At 37.6% G+C, this 20,041-nt stretch overlaps 1 protein-coding gene across 1 annotated transcript in view; it reads right to left on the bottom strand.

Annotated features, from left to right (window-relative positions):
* The window catches only part of TMLHE (trimethyllysine hydroxylase, epsilon), a 48,903-nt gene that overhangs the window by 27,227 nt on the left and 1,635 nt on the right, over nucleotides 1-20,041 (bottom strand). Inside the window, exon 2 of the mRNA XM_029929725.1 lies at nucleotides 6,620-6,792. Coding sequence (XP_029785585.1) covers nucleotides 6,620-6,782 — 163 coding nt within the window. The 5' untranslated portion in view covers nucleotides 6,783-6,792. The remainder of the gene's footprint in view (nucleotides 1-6,619; nucleotides 6,793-20,041) is intronic.

Below are 20,041 nucleotides of genomic sequence, written 5' to 3' on the forward strand. Positions count from 1 at the left end.
CAAAACAGGAGGCATCACAATCCCAGACTTTAGCCGCTACTACAAAGCTGTCATCATCACATAGACCAGACACATAGACCAATGGAATAGAATAGAGAACCCAGAACTGGGCCCACAAATGTATGGCCAATTAATTTTTGACAAAGCAGAAAAGAGTATCCAATGGGAAAAAAAGCTTCTCTTCACATGCTTATTTGCCATACTTATATCCACTTTAATGAAATGCCTCTTCAGATCTTCCCACCTTTTTATTTTTTAATATTGTTTAAAGTTTATTTTTGAGAGACAGATATCCTGTGAGTGGGGGAGGTGCAGAAAGAGAGGGAGACACAGAATCTGAAGCAGGCTCCAGGCTCTGAGCTGTCAGCACAGAGCCCCATGCAAGGCTCGAACCCACGAGCCATGAGCTCATGACCTGAGCTGAGGTCGGACACCTAACCAACTGAGCCACCCAGGCGCCCCAAGGTCTTCCCACCCTTTAGAAAAGTGTGTTGCTTTCTTATTATGTTTTAAGAGGGCTTTATATATTTGGCATGCATGTCTTTACTCAGATATGTGGTCTGCAAAAATTTTCTTCAAGTCTGTGGCTTTTCTTCTCATTCTCTTAACAGTGTCTGCCAGAGAAATTTTTTTTTGAATTTTGATAGAGTACAATTTATCATTTTCCTCTTCATCAGTTATACTTTTAAAGTTGTATCTAAGAACTCTTTGATTAATCAAAGGTAGTGCTTTGTTCTGTTTTCCTACACAATGTTTATAGTTTCACATTTTACATTTAGACCCATTATCAACTTTGAGTTAATAGTTACATCAAGTATGAGGTAAGTGTCAGCATGTTGATTTGGTTTGTTTTGATTTATGCATATGGATATCTTTATTGTTCTAGCACCACTTTTTGAAAAAAAAAGTCTTCATAGAATTGACTTTGCAATTTCGTCAAAAATCAGTTTACTATATTTGTTTGGGTCTATTTCTAGGTTCTCTATCTCATTCCACTAATCTGTGGGTCTATCCTTTTGCCAACACCACATTGTCTTGATTATTTGTAGCTTTACAGTATGTCTTAAAGTTAGGTAGTTTGAGTGCTTTGACTTTTTTTTTTTTTCAGAATTGTATTCATCAGTCTGGTACCTTTCCTTTCCACATACATTTTATAATCAGTTTGTTGATATCTACAGAAAAGCTTGGGAGGGATTGCATCGAATCTATAGATCATGTTGAGAATTCTCATTTCAACAATATTGAGTCTTCTATTCCATGATCATGGAATGTCTTTCCAGTGATTTAGTTCTTTCATTTCTTCCATCAGTGTTTTGCAGTTTTCTGCATACAGATTCTAAAATATTTAAGTACTGAACTTAAGTACTTATTTTTTTGGTGCTATTATAAATGGTATTGCTTTCTTAATTTTAAATTGCAGTTGTTAATTGTTATAGGAAAACAAATGAATTTTGTATATTAATCTTGTATTATGCAACTTTATTAAACTTAATTTCATGAATTTTTGTAGATCTTTTGGGTATTCCTACATTGATATATCATTTGCAAAAAAAGTTTTATTTCTTCCTTTCTAATATGTATGTTTTTATTTTTCTTGCTTTATTGCATTAGTTAGGATTTTCAAAACAATGTTGAATATAAGTGGCGAGAAATGGAGATCCTTCTCTTATTCCTGATCTTAGAAGGAAAGAATTCAGTCTCTTGACATTAAGTATGGTGCTCGCTGGGGTGCCTGGTTGGCTCAGTCAGTTAAGCATATGACTTTGGTTCAGGTCATGATCTCAGGGTTTGTGGGTTCAAGCCCTGCATCAGGTTCTGTGCTAACAGCTCAGAGCCTGGAGCCTGTTTCGGATTCTGTGTCTCCTTCTCTCTCTGCGCCTCCTTTGTTTGCACTGTCTCAAAAATAAACAAACAAAAAAATTTAAGTATGATGCTTGTTGTATGGTTTTCAGATATATCCTTTATTAGGTTAAGAAAGTTCCTTTCTATTCCCAAATTGTTTAGCTTTTTACTATAAAAAGGCTATGGTATATGGGTATTGAGTTTTGTTAAATTGTTTGTCTGAATTTAATGAGATGACCATATTGTATTTCTTAGTCTATGTCATATGGTGGATTACCACGATTTTTTTTAATGTTGAGAGAGACTTATATTCCTGGGATGAACCCTAGCTGGCCTTGATCTTTTTGATATATCATTGGATTTAATTTGTTAATATTCTGGCATGATTTTTATGTTTATGTTCATGAATAATCATCTATAGTTTTCCTTTCTTTTATTGTCTTTGTCTAAATTTGGTATTAGGATAATGACAACGTCAAAAAATAAGTTTGGAAGTGTCCTTTATTTTTCCATTTTCTGGAGGATAATGTATAAAATTGGTGATATTTCTTTCTGAAACGTTTGGTAGAATTCATGAGTGAAACTGTCTTGACCAGGTGTTTTCTTTTTTGAAAGTTTTTTTTTTTACTAGTATTTTTTTAAATAGATTTGGGAGTATTCAAGTTATATAGTTTTTCTTGAGTAAGTTTTGGTATTTTGTGTCTGTCTTAGTTTACTCAGGCTGCCATAACAAAATACATAGACTGGTTGACTTAAACAATGGAAGTTTATTTTCTAACAGTTCTGGAGGCTAGAAGTCTAAGATAAAGGCACCAGCAAATTTGGTTCCTGGTGAGAACTCTCTTCCTGGTACTTTCTTACTACATCCTTATGAAAGAAAGAGGGTTGGAGGGCAGGTGGGGAGATATCAGTGGAAAATATCACTACTCTTCCTCTTTTATAAGGATACCAGTTCATTTGGGTCAGGGCTCTGCCCTCATCATGTCATTTAATCACCTCCTAAAGACCCTATCTCTAATAGAGTAATATGGGGAATTAGAGCTTCAATAGGAGTTTGGTGGGAGGGAACAATTCAGTCCATAGTAGTATATTTGTACGAATTGGTCCATTTCATCTAAATTATCAAATCTATGGGCATAAAGTTGTTTCTGGTATTCCTCCTATTGTCCTTTTAGTATCTGGTGGATCAGTGATAAAAATTTTTGACATTGGTAATCTGTCTCTCTTCCCTTCTTTTCTTGGTTAGTCTGGCTAGTGACTTATCTGTTTTATTGAGATTTTCAAATAAACAGCTTTGGGTTTATTGACATTCTTGTTTTTTTTCCTCCCATTTTCTGTATCATGGATTTCTGCTCTCATTTTTTACCATTTTCTTCCTTTTGTTTGCTATAGGTTTAATTTGCTCTTCTTTATCTAATTTCCTAATGTAGAAGTATAGGTTATTGATTTTGGACCTTTATTCCTTTCTAATATATACATTTATTGCTACATATTTCCCTCCAAGCAGTGTGTTAGCTGCTTACCACAAATTTTTATAATTTCTATATTCATTTTCATTTAGTTCAAAATATTTTTAACTTTGAGGCTTTATTCCTATATATTTTTTGGAATACAGTTTAATTTCCAAATATTGGAGATTTTCTATCTTTTTGTTATTGATTTCTAGTTGATTCCATTATGGTCAGAGTACATACTCTATGTATTTAGATTCTTTTAAATTTGTTGAGCTTTTTTTTACGGCCCAGAATGTGATCTTGGTGGATATTTCATTTAAATTTCAGAACAATGTGTGCTTTACTTATGCTGGATGGATTGTTCTATAAATGTCAATTAGGTCAAGTTGGTTGATAGTGCTATTCAGGTTATTTATATCCTTACTGATTTTCTGCCTGCTTAATCTATCAGTAATGGAGAAGGAAGTTTTAGCATTTCCAAGGACAATTGTGGATTTATTTCTAATTTTATCTCTATCAGTGTTTGCTTTATGTACTTTGATGGTCTCTTGTTAGGTTCTGCATTTCTAGGATGGTTACATGTTCTCTTAAAGAAGTAATCTCTTTATCACTATGTCATGTGCCTTTTTATCCCTAATAATCTTCCTTGTTCTGTAGACTGCTTTGTCTGACATATAGCTACTACTTGTTTGATTATTATTTACAAGGTGCTTCTTTCTCCATCTCTTAATATTGTCCCACAGTGTCTGAATACTATATGTGTTTTCATTTCTTCTCTCTCCCTCCCTCTCCCCGTCTCTCCTTCTCTCTCTGTGTCTCTGTCTCTCTCTCTCACTGTCTCTCTCTCTCTGTTGAATTTCAGTCTGGGTAATTTCTACTGACATTTTTTTTTACATTTAGTGATTATATCTTTGAATATGTCAAGTCTAATGATGAACCAATTAATGTCATTCTTCAATTCTGTTACTGTGATTTTGATTTTGAAAATTCTTTCTTATACTTTTCATCACTCTGCTGACAATTCCATCTCATCTTTCATTTTGTCTCCCTTCTCCATTAGAGTCCTTAACATATTAACCATTAATTTCCTGACTGATAATTTCCACACCTGTGTCACATGTGAGTCTAGTTCTCATGGTGCTTTGTCTGTTCAAATTCTTATTTGTTGCCCATTAGCATGCTTTGTAATTTGGTTGTTACTGAAAGGCAGACATGTTGTATAAAGCCGTAGCCACTGAGGTATATAGGACTTTAAGATAAGTGTTTACACCAATCTGGCCAAGAGATTGGCTAGGTCTGATGTTTGTTGTCTCTATGGGTACCAAAGGCATTAGATTCCTCTAGTGACCTTGTTTTTGTCTGCCCTCCTGCCTTGGGCCTTCTCTTTGTGCCGCATCTCAGAAACAGTGTGTCTGTTGCAGCTCTCACAGCTGTAATCCACTGTTATTTAAAAAAACTTTTTTTTAACATTTATTTATTTATTTTTGAGAGACAGAAAGACAGAGCACGAGCAGGGGAGGGGCAGAGAGAGATGGAGACACAGAATCCAAAGCAGGATCCAGGCTCCGAGCTGTCAGCACGGAGCCTGATGTGGGGCTCGAACTCACGAACCATGAGATCATGACCTGAGCCTAAGTTGGCCACTTAACCGACTGAGCCACCCAGGTGCCCAAGTCCACTGTTATTTTAACTGAAGGCCCATTAGCAGGTTATAATGTATAATGTATGGCGGAGAAGAGCGTTATCTAATATTTGGATGAAGTCTTAGTATTTGGAGTGAGCAGTGGGCCTATGTCTTTGGAGTGTAGCCTTCACAGTTGGTTTTGTACCTTTTCAGGGTTATAAGTTGGACAGTGTTCCCCCAAAAGATATTTAAGTCCTAATCTGTGGTATCTGTGAATGAGACTTTATTTGGAAATAGGGTCTTTGAAGATGATCAAGATATGATGAGGTCATACGGTACTAGGGTGGACCCTAAATTCACCAACTGGCACCTTTATAAGGAGAAATATTTGAAGACACAGAAGAGACCCAGGGAAGAAGCCAGGTGATAACAGAGGCGGAGAGTGGAGTGATGTGGCCACAAGTCAAGGAACACCAGGGATGGTCAGCAACTATCAGGATGCTGAAAAGGCAGAAGGCCTTTGGAGGGATCATATCCTTGCGTGCCTTGATTTCAGGCTTCTATCTGCTAGAACTATGAAAAAAATAAATTTGTTTCTTTTTTTAACTTTTTAAAAAATTTATTTATTGTGAGAGAGAAAGAAAGCACAAGTCAGGAGGAGCAGAGAGAGAGGAGAGACAGAGAATCCCAAGTAGTCTCTGCACTCTCAGCGCAGTACCTAATGAGAGGCTCAAACCCATGAGCTGTGAGATCATGACGTTAGCTGAAGTCAAATGCTCAACTGACTGAGCCACCCAGTCACCCCAAATTTCTATTATTTTAAGCCAACTAGTTTACGGTAATTTGTTATAGCAGTGTTAGGAAACTAATACACAGGGGTAAAACTTTTTTCACCTCTGCAACCCAATACCTTACCTGGCTGTATCAATCCCAAACTATGCCTTTGAAACCTTCTTCCCTATTTACTGAGGCTTTCTTTCATTTCCATTTTCCCCTTATATGAGAGAGGAAGACAGAGTGGGACTGGAGTGGAGCAATGTTCCCTTCTCTTTTGCTGGGATGGGATTTTACTGTTGCTGTATATTATTTTTGTCTTTCTTGCAACTTGTAGGATAATCTTGGAAATAAATGGCTTGAGATCGTCACAACTGCACGGAAAATATTTTCAGTCTGTATAAAGAAGTGTCTGATATTGCACAACAATGTGAATATAGTTAACACTTCAACTGTACACTCAAACATGGTTAAGATGTTAAATTTCATTTCTGTGGGATATATCAATGGAATGCCACTCAGCAATCAAAATGAAATGAAATCTTGCCATTTGCAATGACATGGATGGAGCTAGAGTGTATATAATTCTAAGCAAAATAAGTCAGAGGAAGACAAATACCATATGATTTCACTCATATGTGCAATTTAAGAAACAAAACAAACAAGCAAGGGGAAAAAAAGAGTCCACCCAAGAAACAGACTTAACTACAGGGAACAAACTGATGGTTCCCAGCAGGGAGGTGGGGGGAAAATGGGCTGAACGGGTGATGGGGATTGAGGAGGGCACTTCTTGTCATGAGCACCAGGTGTTGTATGGAAGTGTTGAATCAATTCTATACCTGAAACTAATATTACACTATATGTAAACTAACTGGAATGAAAATAAAAACTTAGAAAAATAAGGTTCTGTCTCCACATAGCTTACCAAAATGATCTTCGCGTTGCTGCCAAGCACAATTCAGAGACTTGGAGGCTGTATGGTGCCAATGGACGGCTAATGGAAATAAGGTTGTGAAGCTGGGCTGTTGGGAGGCCGAGCATGTCATTGCTCCCCTCAGCAGGTTCTGGAGCAACCTGCAGCGCCACATCCTGGGACATCTGACAGTGAGAAGAGAGAGAGGTAGTACCGATATAAATAGCTTCTATGAGGCTGTAGGAATAACACCAGATGTAACTATAGGAAATAGATTTAATCATCTCAACTCAGAGGGTGAAACAAAGGAAAAATTCTGAAAAGCTAAGTATAAGTGGTCTATAACCATTACTTCCATTTGCTCACTACATTCTCTTTTTTATGCTTTGTTATCTTGCTTCTAACAAACTATTTAACTGAAGTGGTTCTTTAAAAATTAATTTTTTAATGCTTATTTATTTTTGAGAGAGAGAGAGAGAGAGAGAGAGAGAGAGAGAGAGAGAGAGAGAGGGAGGGCAGAGTGCGAATGAGAGAAGGGGAGAGAGAGGGAGACACAGAATCTGAAGCAGGCTCCAGGCTCTGAGCTGTCAGCACAGAACCCGATGCAGGGCCTGAACTCACAAATGGTGAGATCATGACTTGAGCTGAAGTCAGACACTTAACTGCCTGAGCCCCCAGGTTTCCCCCAAATTCAGTTATTTTAATGTTATGATCACATTGAAGAATTGCTTTTCAGGTCTCATCCTTTTGGCCCTCTCCACTTGTAACACTATTGATCACACTCACCTGACTTCTTCCAACTTTTTTCCCCACTGATTGATTGTGAGCAAGTTATTTAAACTCTCAGTCACTCTGGTTTCCTGTTTTGTAAAATGAGGATAATAATACTTATTTAATGGGTTTAATATAAAGACTAAAGTACTTAGAACTCTGTCCCATATTATTACTATCATTATCATTATTTTAAAGGTTTTACTGTTAGGGATAAAATATATCTGTTGGTAAAAGTACCTTAATAAATCTGCTTAGAGTTGGCTACTACCTGTGTGTCACAGTTTCAGAAAAATTAATAAAAAACTTTATTTGCATAATTCCTTTAAAATAATTCATTTGTCCTGTGGGAAAAGAGGGAGAAAGCCCTCCAACTACAGAGAGGGTGTATGATGCTTGATGTGTCCCTTCTCAATAACCCCTTAGGGTCACTAAATGCATAGAATGATTATTTTCAGTGTTATGTGCACACGTGTGTGTGGTGTAAGCTGAAGCAGGAACTGAATTTCATGTTACGTGGGACTGCATATGCTGATGACTTGGCGAGGATTCCAAAACAACAGGCTAGGAAATGAGGCACTAAAGTCAAATTTGTTGATATTTTCTGGGTGTAGGCAAGAGGTGGAGCATGGTGAGGCCTCTGCTGGAATCTCAATTACATTTATGTTCTGTACTGTCTCGTTTCCCAACCTTCTGCCTACAGCGGTTATCTAAGACAGAGGCTGGCAAATTATGGTCCATGCCCATTTTGATATGGTCTACAAGCTAAGAATGTATTATATATAGATATATATATATTTTTTAATGTTTATTTATTTTTGAGACAGACAGAGACAGAGTGTGAGCAGGGGAGGGGCAGAGAGAGAGGGAGACACAGAATCTGAAGCAGACTCCAGGCTCTGAGCTGTCAGCACAGAGCCTGATGCGGGGCTCAAACCCATGAACTGTGAGGTCATGACCTGAGCCAAAGTCAGATGCTTAACTGACTGAGCTACTCAGGTGCCCTAACAGGTACTTTGTTAAGTACTGGGAAAAGAAACATAAATAAGTCAGCAATCCTGGCCACCATTCAAGAAGCTCACAATCTAGTGGAGGAAGAAAGACAAATATGGGGTGATAACTACTACTACTTATAACCTTTTTAAACACAGAATAGAGTAAAAAACTGCAAAGGAGAAAGCAGTTAACTATGCCTGGTAAAATCGGCTCCATGTGACTCTACATGATCTACATTATTTGAAGAAATGTTTCATTGTTTTGTATGTACTTACAAAATAAAATTTGCTCATGTGTAAAAAGAACAAAAAGGAAAGAAAAGCCTAAACAATACAGAAATGTAGAAAATAAGCTGTGAAACCTCCTGTCCTCAATATTTGTCATTTCCATTCATCAACAATCAATGATCAACAGTTTGGAGAACCAAGTTCCAGATCACACACAGTTCAAGTCTCCACACCTTCTATACTCACAAAAATACATTTTGCATTTGATAGTTTTCAGATCATCTGGGTAAATAGTTAAGACTGCAATTCATGGGAGCACCGGGGTGGCTCAACTGGTTAAGCATCTGACTCTTGGTTTTGACTCTGGTCATGATCTGACAGTTTAATGGTATCGAGCCCTGTGTCGGGCTTTGTGCTGGCAGCACAGAGCCTGCTTGGGATTATCTCTCCCTCTCTCTCTGCCCTTTCCACTTGCTCATGAGCTCTCCCTCTCTCTCTCAAAAATTAATTAATTAATTAATTAAAAAATTTAAAAGTGACAATACCAAGTTATAACAAGGATGTGGAGGAACAGGGGTTCTGATTCATTGCTGGTGGAATGCAAAACAGTCTAGCTACTTTGGATGACAGTCCCAGAGTTTCTTATAATGTTAAATACAGATTTAGTATGTGATCCATCAATAGCACCCTTTTTTTAAAATTAATGTTTATTTATTTTGAGAGCGAAGGTGTGAGCCGGGAAGGAGCAGAGAGAGGGGGGAACAGAGGATCTGAAGCAGGCTCTGTGCCCGATGTGGGGCTCAAACTCAAAAACTGTGAGATCATGACCCGAGTTAATATCGTATGCTCAACTGACTGAGCCACCCCGGTGCACCATCGGTTTTTTTAGATTTAGCTATTCTAATGGTTGTGCATGATACCTCATTATTTTCATTTGTACTTTTCTAGTTAAATATGATGTTGTGCATCTTTTCATAGTCTTTTTTTATGTTTATTTTTGAAAGAGAGAGAGAGAGAGAGAGAGATAGACAGTGAGCAAACAGGGGAAGCGCAGAGAGAGAGGACAACACAGAATCCAAAGCAGGCTCCAGGCTCCGAGCTATCAGCACAGAGCCCAAAGTGGGGCTCCAACTCACAAACTGCGAGATGGTGACCTGAGCCAAAGTTGGATGCTCCACCTACTGAGTCACTCAGGTGCTCCCACCTTTCAGTAGTCTTAACTATCATTTGTATATCCTCTTTGGCCAAGTATCTGTTCAGATCTTTTGCCCACTGAACTTTTTTTAATTAAGATTTTATTTCTTTAGAGAAGTCTTAGGTTCACAGCAAAATTGAGGGAAAGATACAGAGATTTCCCCAGACATGCATAGGCTGTACACTTATTGTCAACATCCGCCATCAGAGTGGTACATTTGTTATAACTGATGAACCTATACTTGACACATCCCTATCACCCACAGTCCATAATTTACATTAGGGTTCACTCTTGGTGGTCTACATTTTATGGGTTTGGACAAGTATAATGACACGTATCGATCGTTATATGATCATACAGAGTATTTTCACTTTGTGACTGCCATTAAATCCTCCCCACCACGGATTTTAATATGCAATGTTCCATTTTTCAATTTGTTAAAAATAGTTTCTAATTTACATTGTGATTTTTAAAATTTGACCAACAGGTTATTTGAAAGTATACTACATCTTGGGGCACCTGAGTGGCTCAGTCGGTTAAGCGTCCGGCTTCGGCTCAGGTCATGATCTCGTGGTTCGTGAGTTCGAGCTCCGCGTCGGGCTCTGTGCTGACAGCTAGCTCAGAGCCTGGAGCCTGTCTTCAGATTCTGTATCTCCCTCTCTCTCTTACCCTCCCCTGTTCATGCTGTCTCTGTCTCTCAAAAAAAAAATTAAAATCCTTTAGGGAGATTTTCCAGTTTTCTCATTATTGTTTTCTACCTTCATTTCACTATGGAGTGAACAAAAGCAAACAAATAGCTAGTATAACTGTAATTGTTTCAAGTTTTTGAGACTTATGTTATGGCCCAGGATTGCCATCAAATTTTCTGTGTGCGTAAAAAGGACATTACAAAATATCTCTATGTCTAGTAAATATTCCTACCTTAAAGTCAACTTTGAGAATTTCTTAACTGACTGAGAGCCTGAGATTTCCACATTAATTCAATCTTTTGGATTTAGGCAACACAGGGATCCGTTACCATGTGATCTGGCTACTGGTACTTTTACAGACATAGTGTATCAGGTTGGTTCCAATCCTCAGTAGCACTTACATTTGATGAGGAAACCCAGATACATCCCGGGCAGGTCTGCTTGTTGAGGGTGGCTTCAGATAAAACTGCCACTAAACAGGATCCCAGGTGGCTGTGGAAAGACTCCTAATAAGGGGAGCCCTGAAAAGGGGGTGGCTGTATCTTTCCTAGAAAAAAAACTCAACTTTGTCTGTTATTAATATATCTCCATGTGTTGTTCTTTGGATGGTGTTGGCCTTGTATATTTCTTCCACCCTTTTACTTTCAGTCTTCCTATATTTACATGTTAACTTGTGTCTCATAAACAGCACATCATTATATTTTGTGTTTTAAACAGTTTAATATTCTTTGTCATGTAATTAATGTGTTTGGTTCATTCACATTTAACATAATTATTGATATGTTTGAACTTAGCTCTACTATATCAATATTTGCTATTTCTCTTGCCTGTTTTTACATTTCTCATTTTATTTTATATTTATTAGGTAATTTGTATCATTCAGCTTCCTCCTTTGTTTACTTGTTTATTATACACTCTTTTACTGGTTTTTAAGAAGGAGGACTTACAACATGTATCTTCAATTTATTAAATTATAATGCAAATTAGAGAATTTATATTCACTCCATTTATATTCCTTCCTCAACTGCTGTTGTGTATTTTAATTAACACACATACATCACACATGAGATGACATTACTATTTTTGTTTTATACAATCAATGGGCATTCAGATCTACTCACATATTTAACCTCTCCATCACACTTCATTCCATCTTATAGCTTCAAGCTTTTATTTGGGATCATTTTACTTCTGCTTGAAGATCATTAATATTTCCTTTGGAGTTGATGGCAGATTCCCTAAGTGTGGAACCATCTAAAAATACCTTTTACTTCCATTTTTTAAAACATTTACTTATTTATTTTGAAAGAGAGAGAGCATAGTAGGGGAGGGGCAGAAAAAAAGGGAGAGAGAGAATTCCAAGCAGGTTCCATGCTGCCAGCAAAGAGCCTGACACAGGAATTGATCCCACGAATCCTGAGATCATGACCTGAGCCAAGATCAAGAGTCAGATGCTTAACTGACTGAGATACCCAGGTGCCCCTACTTCCATTTTTGAAGGCTATTTTCACTGGACATAGAAATTTAGATTGGCAGTCACTTCCTCCAGCATGATTGAAGCTGAATGTGCATTCTTAGCCAGAGCCTTGAGAAAGGAATGCAGACTGGTCAATATCCTCATTTCAGCCTTTAATATACTGGCCAGTCGTGCTACACCTGGTATCCTATCTATAGAACTGTGAGCTAATAAGTGCGTATTGGTTTAATCTACTGTCTGGTAAATTGGTATGCAGCAATAGCAAAATAATACAATGCTTTTGTTACTTTTCAAAAATTCATAGTCACCATCTCTTCTTTACAGTCAATTCCAGTAACATCCAATCAGTTCTATAACTGGTTCAATCTGAAATCTATGCTTCAAATTGATACTTCCTCTTTAAAATTTCTCCCCTATGGCCAATTATCAAATCATAACTTCTGGTCCCTAAAAAATTCCCAAACCTGGCCCACTGCATTATAGCTTTACCTGCTACCATCCTGGTCAAAGCCCATGGCTCCTTCTCACCCAAAGAGTGTATGTAATAGCCCCCTAATCGATCTATCCATATACACCTTTGCCCTCCTTGGAACCATTTTGCACACTATAGGAAGAGCGAAATAAAATAGATTTGTTGGTATGTCATTCCCTCTGAATGGATCCCTAAGGCCTTCATGGTAAAGTCCAAGCTCTTTATCATGTTATATAATGCCTTCTTTTACCTTGTCCTGAGTTACCTTTAAGCCTTACTTCCTCCTTGTACTTTGTTGCTTATTGTTTGCCAGACTCACTGTACTCTTTCCTGATTCTAAGAAATTCATGTTCATGCCCTTTGTTCTCTCAAATAGAGTAGGAAACTCTGCCTTTTATTCATATTTCAAGAATCAGTAGATACATCATTTCATCTAAGAATTCTTCCCTAAATTCCCAGAATGAATCTTTCTTTTGTTCTCTCATAATATTCTTTATGTCTCTATTTTCCTTCTTCATCCATTTTGATGAAACTCTGTTTTTATGTCCTTCCTCCAAGTAATACTTGGATGTTCCTCAACAGGAAGATGTATGCCTCATTAATTTTTGTATTCTTAACATCTAGCATGGTTCTAGTGCTTTGTAAAACTCCATAAATGTTGGTGGGAATTCAATTGAGTTACGTACTATTTTCTTTAAATCTGGAAAGATGTCTGTTGCAACTCTTCACTTCAGTAAGTAATAAAAATACTCAGGTCAAACCAAAGGTCGGCTTTGCAGAAGGCCAACAAAAAGTCTTCCTTTGCCTATGGTCTCGTAATCAGTTCCCTTTGATTATGCTAATTTAATTAATACATAATTATATTAATTATCAAACCCATCGAATTATAGATTTATAATTCTTCATGAAGGTTTCATGAAAGATTTGTTAAAATCTTGCCGAAATTTCATTTATTCATTCACTTAATGCACATTATGTCTGCCAAATTTCCATAAACTACCCCAATAAGCTTTTTATTTTTTTCCTAATAAACTTTTTAAAAATAAAAATTACATTTGTGTGGAATGTTTTTGTTGAGAACTTTGTAATTTTCAAAGTACACACTTGAAAATCTGTTCTAGAATACAGCCCAGGAGATACTTGATTAATAGATTGAAAACTCTTACTTCTTTGTCATTGTTAGAAGTGGTAATATATTTACATAAATCCAGTCCTAAAGCACCTCTCCTATTCTCCTTAATTCCTGTGACCATTGAGAGTAGTGTAATGATATCATCTGACTTATAGCTTACCCATGCCGGGACACATGATTTTTTTCTTTCTGAGAGCATAGTCAAAATATTGTTCTTGTTCTCTTTGCAGATATGTCTTCTACAAGCCTGCGGTAATTCTGGGCCTTATGCTTCCAAATACGAATCCTTTCGGTACATGCCACGTGTTATTTTCATCCTTCTTTTCATATTATTCTTTTAAAAAGGAACTATAGGCTCATTTTAAAACTTCCTATGTAGCCCCATGGTTTCCCTCATTTCTCCTTTAATAGAATAATTTGCTGTTTCATAGTCAAAATTATGTTTTTGAGAGCTTCCCAACCTTTAGAGTGTAAAACCATCTTAATGTAAATTAAGGTCCAACAAGTATCAATCACAATAACAGAAACTCTTGGAGAACAGCCATAGCTAGAAATTCTAGTCAGAGTAGGCAATTACATAATAGGTCAATTTGAATCTTTTCATGGTTATTACTAAGGAAAAAGCATTACCTCTTGAAAGGCTTAAAGCCAAGAATCCATTTAGCTGCCGTCAATTTTTTCTTCCAAATGTCTCTCAGATTTGTCCTTTTTCTATTCCTATAGATGCCTTCATCACCTCATACCTGGACTACTGCCATACGCTAGATGGTTTCTGGGCCTCTAGTCCGTCCATATTCCAATCCATTTTCCATACCATTGCCAGATTAATCTTCTTAAAACACTTTCATCATGTCACTCTCCAGCCTGAGATGTAGCTCGAATGTCACCTTCTTTGTAAAATCTTCCTAACTTCTCTAGGAAGAGTTAATAGCTGCCTAATCAAGGTTTTCAAAGTTCTTTGTGCATACCCTTACTAGTGTAGTTACAACATGTATAATAATCACCTGTTTAAATTACTATTTTTCGCTCCCCTTTTGCTAAGAGCTCCTTGAGGGCAGGCAAAAGAATTGAGTCATCTCTTTACAATGGCACTCAAGGCTTTACATAATTGCCCCATCTTGCCCCACGTCCTCAGGGTCTTTACATATGTTTCCTCTGACTATCACGTTCTCCCTCTTATTCTTTCTACTCCTTCTTCAGATTAAATATCAACTCATTGACAAAAACTTCCCTGACACTCTTAACTAAGTAATTAATCAACTCATTTAAAAAATATTTATTGGGTGCCAACTTTGTGCCAGGCACTATTTTGGTACTTGGGATATATAAGTGAACAAAAAGACAAAAACTCCTGCTTTCATGGAGTGTATGTTCTAGTGGGAGGAGGTAGATGATTAAAGATAAACACAATACATAAGTAAACTATATAACAAATTTAAGATGATGAGAGCTATGAAAAAAATCCAGCAGGAAAAAGGGATAGGGTGGAGGTAGAGGAAGTTTAAATATGGCAGTAAGGGTAAACCTCATTGACAAAGATGATGTTTGAACAAAAGGAGTTAGTCATGAAGCTATCCAGTGTAAAGTAAGTAAGTGCAAAAGTTCTAAGCTGGGATTGTGTCAGATCTACTTTTATCCTTCTTTTCAAGATACTTTCTCTTGATTTCTTTCATGAGTCATAATGAAATTTGCTACTATCCTCCTTTTGTCTACCCCCTCCTTCTGATCCAGCCTTTAATTTAAACCTATATCTTCTTACTCCTAGTTAGTATCTATGTCCTCTTTCTACACCCATTTTTGTTACCTGTGCAGTATCTATATTTCAGAGTATAAAATAGTTGCCTCTATTCTGTCATTTCATTTCCCTCATTTATTCTTAACTTTACAAGTAAACATAGTCACAGTTCACCATTAAACATATGCCAAATGTCTCCTATGATTTTTTTATTATCTGAAGCTTTTTTATTTCCATTAAATCCCTTAGTAAGGCATCATGGAACTAATATTTCCTGAGTCTTGCACATTCATTATAGCTTGCATTTATGCCTTAAAGTTAAGTTAGTTGGATATAAAATCTTTGGCTCTCATCTTCCTGTTGTTTAGCTATCACATTTATAACAAGTAGTTTTCTAACATCACAATCTTTGTAGATTTCTCTGAGGTTTCTTCTGGAGCTCTTTCTCTGGAAGAACTCTAAGATTACATTTAAATATATAGATATTTATTATAGTTACTATATGTAATAAATATTTATTACATGTTAGTTAAATGCAGACTTTTAGATATTTATTACATATAACCTTTTAATATATATTATATACATATAATTATATATATAACATATTTCTTCTATTTATATATAAAATTCATATATGTTTACATACATGTATAAGACCCATTATATATATATACTATATGTGTGTATGTAATATACACACATATAGTAACCTTTTGGTGTGTATTCAGGAAACTGGTGTTCATGTGTTAGCATACCCTTGTGGAAGAAGTGCAACAGTAGCCTGCTGCACTGACCAGTTCTGTCCAGAGTCTTTCAAAACGTGGAGGCTCCTTGAGGAGTTAGGTGAGGGCACCACAGTGCAGTCTGGGCTGCATTTCGTCCACTTTTCCACTTCCACTTTTGGTCTTTCTTATAGGCATTTGAACCCACATCCTAACTAAGCCTCATCTACAACATAGACTAAGACAGAGAAGTTTCTTTGATATATCACTATTCTGTTGGTGGATTTTTTGCTAAACTATACTTTCACAGATGTGTAGATCTTTGAGGTTCTCCATCCCAATTCTTTTTTTTATTAAAAAAATTTTAATGCTTTTTATTTATTTTTGAGAGACAGAGAGAGGCAGCTCGAGCAGGGGAGGGTCAGAGAGAGAGGGAGATACAGAATCTGAAGCAGCTCCAGGTTCTGAGCTTTCAGCACAGAGCCCAATGCAGGGCTTGAACCTACGAACCATGAGATCATGACCTGAGCCGAAGCCAGACGCTCAACTGAGCCACCCAGGTGCCCCTCTCCATCCCAATTCCATGACTTGTAAGGACCCAAGGCCTTCTTCTGCACACATTAACACTCAAGCGAAGGCAGAGGACCTGACTAGACATTTTTCCAAAGAAGATATTCAGATGGCAAATAGACGCATGAAAAGGTGCTCAACATCACTCCTCATCAGGGAAATGCAAATTGAAGCCACAATGAGATATCACCTTACACCTGTCAGAATGGCTAAAATCGAAAAGACAAGAACTAATAAGTGCTGGCGAGGATGTGCGTTGGTGGGAATGCAAATTGGTACAGCTGCTATGGAAAACAGTATGGAGTTTCCTCAAAAAATTAAAAATAGAACTACCCTATGATCCAATAATTCCACTGTTGGGTATTTACCCAAAGAAACCTAAAACACTAATTTGAAAAGATATATGCACCCCTATTTGGTTGCAGCCAAACTATGGAAGCAACCTAAGTGCCCACTGATAGACAAACGGATAAAGAAGATACACGGTGCGTGTGTGCGTGTGTGCGTGCGTGCGTGAGTGTGCGTGCGTGAGTGTGTGTGCGTGTGTGTGTGTGTGTGTGACAAAATATTATGCAGCCGCAAAAAAGATAAAATTTTGCCATTTGGACAACATGGATGGATCTAGAGGGTATTAAGTGAAATAAATCAAAGACGTATACCATGTGATTTCACTCATTTGTGGAATTTAAAATGAAAACAAATGAATAACAAACAAAAACCAGAATCAGGCCTATAAAAACTGAGAACGAACTGACGGATGCCAGAGGGGTGGGGACTGGGAGGGATGGGCAAAATGGCTGAAGGGGCGTGAGAGATACAGGCTTGTGGTGATGAAATGGCTAAATCATGGGAATGAAAGGAATGGCACAGAGAATACAGTCAGCGGTCCTGCAATAGTGTTATATGACAGCTGGCAGCTGCACTTGCGGTAGGCACAGCACAAGGTACAGAGATGCTGAATCACTATGTTGTATACCTGAAACCAATGTAACATCGACTGTCCACTATACTCAAGTTAAAAAAATTTTTTTTAATGTTTATTTATTTTTGAGAGAGAGAGACAGAGCAGGAGTGGGGGAGGGTCAGAGAGAGAGGGAGACACAGAATCCGATGCAGACCCCAGGCTCTGAGCTGTCAGTACAGAGCCCAACGTGGGGCTTGAACTCACAAACCATGAGATCATGACCTGAGCTGAAGTCGGCCACTTAACTGACTGAGCCACCCAGGTGCCCCCCCCAAACATTTTTTTAAAGCCACTCAAACCCTAGCCTTTTACTTCTGCTGAAGCTGAAGAAAGTTACAAAAGATTGTTTCACCAGCCCTGAAAGTGAGAATCAGCCAGATAAACTACAAGATCATAGTTTTAAAAACTCATCAGACTTTTGGTTTAAGCTCTGACACTTAAAGAGCTTAGAATCTGTCACTCCCATCCTCACAATAAGAAAAAGCTGATGAATGGGAAGAGGGGAAAATGGGTAATGGGCATTAAGGACGGCACTTGTTGGGATGAGCACTGGGCGTTGTATGGAAACCAATCTGACAATAAATTATATTTTAAAAAAGAGAAGAAGATGTGGTACATATATACAATGGAATAGTATTCAACAATAAGAAAGAATGAAATCTGGAGCAGCACAGACAAGATCTATTTACTTGGAGGAGAAACTGCATTTACTTAAAAGGTAATTTTGATGAATTGCTGGAGGCTGAGAGGGAGAGACTTCTGGATCACAGTCTTAAGGGGGAACCCACACTTCCATGGGTTCTTACCTCTATGAATCCCTCCAGGATCTTATGGTACAGGGTCCAAAATGATTCCCGCAGGATTCTGGCAGGGGAGAGGCAAGAAAACATTGCATTGTCCATAACAGAGTGTTCTCCAGACAGAGCTGTCTCTATAACAAAGGCCTGCTCTCCAGGGGAAAACACTTGATCAGAGTCTTATCCCCTCTGGGGAAGGGGCCTTTCTCTCACTTGAGCCTTCTCAAGCCTTTCCATCTTACCAAAAGAAAGATCCTATCAAACACTGTTAAGGACACAGCCCAGGGCCACAGGCCCACTAAAAAGCAAAGATTTAATCATAAGATTAAAGAATGTATCCCCTATCTCAAACCTTACCATCATGCCATCAGACTTCAGTATAAGAGTGTATTCTAAATGAAAGATCTGCAAGACGTAGACTCTGTCTGAGGACAAAGGGGAGACAAAGAAAAAATTAACAGACATGATTAATACGTTAAGGGCTCAATTGGAAAAAAACAGGCAATATTCAAGAACAGATGGGTAAACGTAAGCAGAGAGATGGAAACTTTACAAAAGTATTTAAAGGAAATGTTAGAAGTAAAAAAAACCACTGCAACAAAAATAAAGAATGCCTTCGATGAGCTCATCAGTAGACTGGACGTGGTCAAAGAAAGAATCAGTGAATGTAAACATAGGTCAAGAGAAACCTTCCAAACTGAAATTGAAAGAGAAAAAAGAATCTTAAAAAGCTCACAATAGAATACCCGTGAACTATGGGGCAAGTTCAAGAGGTGTGACATACACTTAATTGACTAACAGGAAGTAAAGAAAGAAAGGAGCTGAAGGAATATTTGAGGTAATAATTGCTAAGACTTTTAAAAAAATTATTGACAGACACCAAGCCACAGATCCAGGAAGCTCAGAGAATGAGTATCATAAATATCAAAAAGAAAAAAAACCTAGGGGTGCCTGGGTGACTCAGTGGGTTAATCTGGCTTGATTTCAGGTCAGGTCATGAATTCACAGTTTATGAGATCAGGCCCCACATCAGGCTCTGCATTGTCAGCACAGAGCAGAGCCTGCTTTGGATTCTCTCTGCCCCTCCCCTATTCATCCCCTCTCTCTTTCATTCTCTCAAAATGAATAAAAATTTAAAAAAGGAAAAAGTCTATACAGAGGCATATGATATTGAAGAACAAGAACCCAGTGTGTGTGTGTGTGTGGGTGGGGGGGAATCCTTAGAGAGCAAGGATAAGAATTATGAGAACCTCTCTAAATATAGTTAACAAAATTTGGAAGATGATGTTTCTTAAATGAATAAATAAGTCAGTCACAGAGATGAAAAGCTCAGCATAGGGAATAGAGTCAATAAAATTACAATAACGTTGTGTGCAGACAGATGGTGACCACATTGACCTTGGTGAGTACCGAGTAATGTATCGAGTTGCAGAGTCAAGATGTTGTACACTTGAAACTAACATGACATCGTATATCAATACTCCTTCAGTGAGAAATAATTTTTATTCAATGAATAAAAAACAATGTCGCTGGCTCGAAATCTGGAGTAGTGGTGGAGGCAAAGAGAAGTGGATCGGCCTGAAAATACTCAGGAAGCAGAAGTGAGAAGATTTTGTATTGATTCGATACTGGGATTTGGAAAGAGAGGCAGGCTGAAGGCGGCGTTGCTGTTCTCCTCCAAGCT

This window comes from Suricata suricatta, chromosome X (assembly GCF_006229205.1).
Source record: "Suricata suricatta isolate VVHF042 chromosome X, meerkat_22Aug2017_6uvM2_HiC, whole genome shotgun sequence".
NCBI lineage: Eukaryota > Metazoa > Chordata > Mammalia > Carnivora > Herpestidae > Suricata > Suricata suricatta.